At 34.9% G+C, this 4,994-nt stretch overlaps 1 protein-coding gene across 1 annotated transcript; it reads right to left on the bottom strand.

Moving 5' to 3' along the window:
• Window positions 1–1,321: 1,321 nt before the first annotated feature.
• On the bottom strand, window positions 1,322–4,994 carry LOC100243738 (uncharacterized). Its single transcript, XM_002268329.4, has 2 exons — window positions 4,787–4,994; window positions 1,322–3,764 (listed from the first exon to the last, which is right to left on the bottom strand). Exon 2 carries the CDS (start codon window positions 3,698–3,700, stop codon window positions 1,892–1,894), a length of 1,809 nt encoding a protein of 602 aa, XP_002268365.1. The 5' UTR covers window positions 3,701–3,764; window positions 4,787–4,994; the 3' UTR covers window positions 1,322–1,891.

Below are 4,994 nucleotides of genomic sequence, written 5' to 3'. Positions count from 1 at the left end.
TTTGCCGCTATGTTGCCAACATTTTCATTCCATGAATGACCTATGGCATTAATATGAATATCAATAAAAATAAATCAGTATTACATATGAAAAAAAAGAATAAAATTCCTCACAAAAATATATTCTAATTTTCATGATAATATTTTTTCCCATTTTAATTGTTAATTCAAATAAATTATGAAACAATCAATAAAAACGAAAATATTTTTCATTCTACTAGTTTCCTTATTCAACTTTCAAGTCTATATTAAATGGGTTATTTAAATAAAAGAGTGATTGAAAATCTAATTTTAGAAACTCTTTCTGTGTTTATCCTTTTTTTTATTCATTTTAATAAAAATATCTTTATTTTTTCTTGTAAAAATAATCATTTTTTTTTATGCTTAAAATAATTAAAAACATTTATATTAAAAATGAGTTATTTTTAAAAATAAAAATAGAAAAAAGGATAAATTCACAAGAGGATTATTTCATCTCATTTAACTAATTAATTCATATTTAATCAACCCTCACCACCCATGTTACTGCTTCCTTTTAGCGTTTCAACCTGAGCATAAAGACTATATTTGTTTCCCGAGAAAAAATACAAAGAAAAGAAAAGTAAAAGGGAAAAAAATAGAGAAGAATAAAAAAATAAATTTAAAATTAATAAATTATTTTTATTTAATAATTCAAACTCATATCACTTATTTTAACTCATCAATATAAAAATTAAATAATTTGAAAAAACATAAATCTATATCTAATTTTAATTATACATAATTTTCTTTTATATTTCTCATAAAAAAATCAAATCTTTTCTTAGTATTTTTTTCCATTTCTTAGTACTTCCCATATCCAAACATATCGTACTTGCAATCCAGTATTAGGTTGTCATCATGGGGATCAGCAAGATGCTATTTCCACTCAGTTCAGGGTTTCTAGCTACATTAACAAATTGCCACAATGTATATGTTAACAAGTGTTTGACAAATTGTTCATAGAGTAATATAAAAGCAAAGAGAGTTCTTATCAGAAATTTTAAGTTCCTCCATTGACTCCTGTTCTAATTTTTATTTTATTTGATTTCGGGCATCGGTGGCGGCGGTTGTGGGATGGGTTCAAGGGTTTTAACACAATCTTCCTGCTACTGATACACATGAATTGTTTTCTGCAGCACATCCTGCTATACATCAAGGCATCTTTCCTTCCATCAACTCAACACAGCACAGCCTACTGCTAGACCATCTCTGATTAACAAAATGATGGGCCACATATAGTAGGAGATGACTAAAATGATCAACAAGCTACATCAATTCGAGATGATAAATGCCATGCCAGATGAGAACATAATATTATATTTGAATTCGACTTCGTATTTGCTTCAGTTACCATGCAGCACAAAGATCAATAATACTACTACATTCATACATGTATCCACTTTGAAAGTAACATGCCAAGCTTATAGAAATCTCCTATATATGAAGGAAACACTCTCCTATCTATGAAGGAAACACCCTCACCGTAAATTTACAATCATTATAATAAATACGTGTTGCTAATAGATATACAGCTTTTGGGAATGATAACTTCTTAGTAGGTAAATTATGCTTCACAAGGATGTAGTGAAAGGGAAAGCAAATTTGCAGCAGCCATGGGAAAGAGCATCAACTCTCACTGAAGAAAATTAATGTTTAGATGATCAAACCATACCTGGAGTACCGCAGAAAGAATGCCTTCTTGGTATCAAAGAATCCCGACAGCAAGCTAACTCGTTGTCTACACTGTTGAAATGAGAAGCCAGGTGGACTAGCCAGGCATTGGAACTTTTCTCCAAATACAAATCCTGAAGCCAATCCATATGAGGCTGATTGGAGACGTGCAAGTGATTTGCCTCAAGTTGAAAGTAACGTTATGCATCCAAATCCAGATACTCCTCAAAGATTTTACTGCTAGCACACTCCAGTAAAGCTTTTGCATTCAGTTCTCTACCAAACCTCCAGATGTAATTGAGACCAACAAGAAGCTCAGTGATGATTGCCTCTGTTTTTTCCTGATCTGCAAAGTAAAGAGTTTGTACTAGAAGCACATTTGTCCTTGAAACCAAGTTCTGCTGCTCAAAACTTCTCTCAGATTGCCATCTTATCATGTTATGAGCAAGAGGAGCTAGCCACTCTAATATCCCTGCCATTGCCTCACTCCATTCTCCTGCAAGAACCGTATCATACATCGATGAAGCCAAGCTCTTTGTGTGCGGTTTTAGCTTCGCCCTGAGGTCAGCTCTTACTTTAGCAGGTAACATACTGTAGAGATCATCTCTTGCATCATGGCCAATCAAGTGAGGAGATGCCACCAGCTTCTCAATAATGATAATAACATTTGCATAGTGCAGTGATAAAGCAGCAGCACCAAGAGTTTCGGGAGGAGCATTCAACAACTTTTGCTTAGAATTGAAGATTGATAGACAATGAAATGCACAACCATTAGCAACCACAGGATCTTCAGCTCCATCAAGAATCCCCAACTCAGCATCGTTTGAATTTACATGGCAGTTTCTAACCGGAGAATTGTTCCCAACCATCATGCATCCTTTGAAAGGTCCCACCTGAGTCAGCCGGTTGGGTTTCAAAGGCAGTTTCTTACCATTACGGTCAGATGACTTCTGAGGAGTCCACCACAGCTTCTTGCTCATCTTACTGATTCCAGATATTCGGCCTGATTTTGTTTTTGCCTTCCCTAGAGGACCTGAATAAAAGTTGACAGTTTTAATCATTCCTGAAATAGGACCTGACTTTGTTGTTGAGCTTTTGAGAGGACCTGAATAGAAATTGCTGGTTTTATCCATTTTCAAGATTGGTCCTGACTTTGTAGTCGAATTCCTAAGGCGACCTGAAGCAAATCTGGCTCTACTATTCTCAGATGGATGAACTGAAGATAGCATTAATGCAGAAACTGACTGGCTGCGATTAATATAATCACAATTCATTACTCTTGAATCCATGTCTTCCTCAACATCCGCCATCTGATTAATTCCAAAGACATATTTGATCCTACCAAATATTGTGACCAGAGATCTTGCCAAAAGTCGGACTGTGTAATCATAAGTCCTTTTCCATAGAGAAAGTTCCTGAAGATTCTTCACTTCCTGCTGCTTCCATGCAACCTTCTTCTGTAATTCAACCAAATTCACACAATCTGAATCTCCATCACTACCCTTCATTCTCCTCAGTGTCTGTTCAAGCTCTGCAAGCATTTCCATCTCTTGATACAAATTTGCATTCACTAAAATGAAGCGTTCCATCTTCTTAACCTTCCTTTCCATCTTCTTCCATGAAAACTCCCACCCATATGGGTCCGCACCAGTCTTAACAAAATCATCAAATACAAGCCCAAAACTCTTCAAGCTTGTCTCATTGCATTTCTCTGAAAGCCTGACTACAGATCGCAATACATGTCTCAAATTCTCAGTGATCTCAGCACATATCAAACCAACAATGAACTCATCATCCTCCGACACAAGCTTTCTAATACCCACTGAGTTCATGATCTCTTCCCTCAACCTAGTAACCTGCTTATCACTCAAAGATTGCCATAAATGAACCAGCTTAGACATCATACTCGCAACTTCAAATGCCAATACTCCAATTAGTGCTTTCTCCGAGCCATCCTCATGCTTTTTTGAAGTTTTCCACAGACCGCGGAACCACGACTCAGCTACCATCTTTTAACCCAGTACAAAGTAAGAAAAGACACCCTAATCAAAATCACCAGAAAATTTCTGGGTCCTGTGTCAAAATAAAAAATAAAAAAAGAAAAGAAAAGAAACAATCAATGAACAAACGATAATATTAAAAAAAATCCACAGTATAAGCATGAAACAGAAAATTGGAGAACCCCTGAGATAATATCAGTTTCAATAAAAATCAAGATCCCAAAAGTAATAATCTGATTGGTTTCTGATTAATTAATGGAAAGGAAAAGGCAGTTAAAATTATAAATCCCAACTTTTTTCCCCCCATTATTTGGGATCTGAGGGGAGAAGAATTCCAGTATTCTGTCTCTAATACTACCTTGGCTCGGTGAGGTGATTTTTTTTCTTAAATTTCAATTTTTGGACCTGAAATAAAACAAATCGTTCACAAATTTAAACTCGTTCATTTTCCTTCAGTTTTCTAAGCAATCAGATGGAGGATGATACCCATTCTGATTGCAAAGCAAAGGTAGGAAAATAAAAGCAAATAAAAAGCTCAGAATCCGAGAACTTTCTTTTCCCGTGGAAATATTTAGAATCAAATTTATCCACTCAGCTGGAACAAATTCGAGTATTTCTTCATAAAAACTGTAAAATTGAAATTTTATTTTCCTTAAATTTCGATAGAAAGCGCAATATAAAGAAGAATTTATTAACAAAAATATACAGAAAAAAATAAATAAATAAACAACATTCTCTAAAGAATACATATATGTGCTAAAATAGACATGAAGACAGAAAACCCTAACCCTAACCAAACACCAAAATCTCGCGATTTTGACAACCAAATCCTAATTCCAAAACCCTGATTCTGCACCTCAATATCGTGATTTCCACGGCAATAGAAGAAAAATACATACACCAAAAAAAAAACCCAAAAAAAGAAAAAAAATTCGCACCAAAAATTAAAAATAAAAACAAAAATAAAAACCAAAAAGAAAACAGCACAAATAGCTTGAAGAATTGAAGAAAACCAGAAACCCAAATGGGAACCCCAGGTTTGGACATGAACATTGCTGATACCATGGTAAAAGCCAAAAGGCAACAAAAGCATACCTGCGAAAGAGCAAAGAAAAATAATAAACAAACGAGGCAGAGTCAGATGTCCTTCAAAGAGAAGGATTAAACTGAGAATGCCTGCTGCTCCATCACAATTCAGAGATACAGAGAGAGAGAGAGAGGAGGAGGAGAGATGGAAAGGAAGGAGCTTGGAAAGTTCAGTGACGACTGAAGCACATGTAAAGAAGCCGAAATTGTAGAAACC

Source organism: Vitis vinifera, chromosome 13 (genome assembly GCF_030704535.1).
Source record: "Vitis vinifera cultivar Pinot Noir 40024 chromosome 13, ASM3070453v1".
NCBI classification, from domain to species: domain Eukaryota; kingdom Viridiplantae; phylum Streptophyta; class Magnoliopsida; order Vitales; family Vitaceae; genus Vitis; species Vitis vinifera.
This window is presented reverse-complemented; position numbering and strand designations above follow the sequence as displayed.

Excerpts from the sequence above, each read along its gene's own strand:
- LOC100243738 (XM_002268329.4), bottom strand. The coding sequence starts at position 3,700 with ATGGTAGCTGAGTCGTGGTTCCGCGGTCTGTGGAAAACTTCAAAAAAG.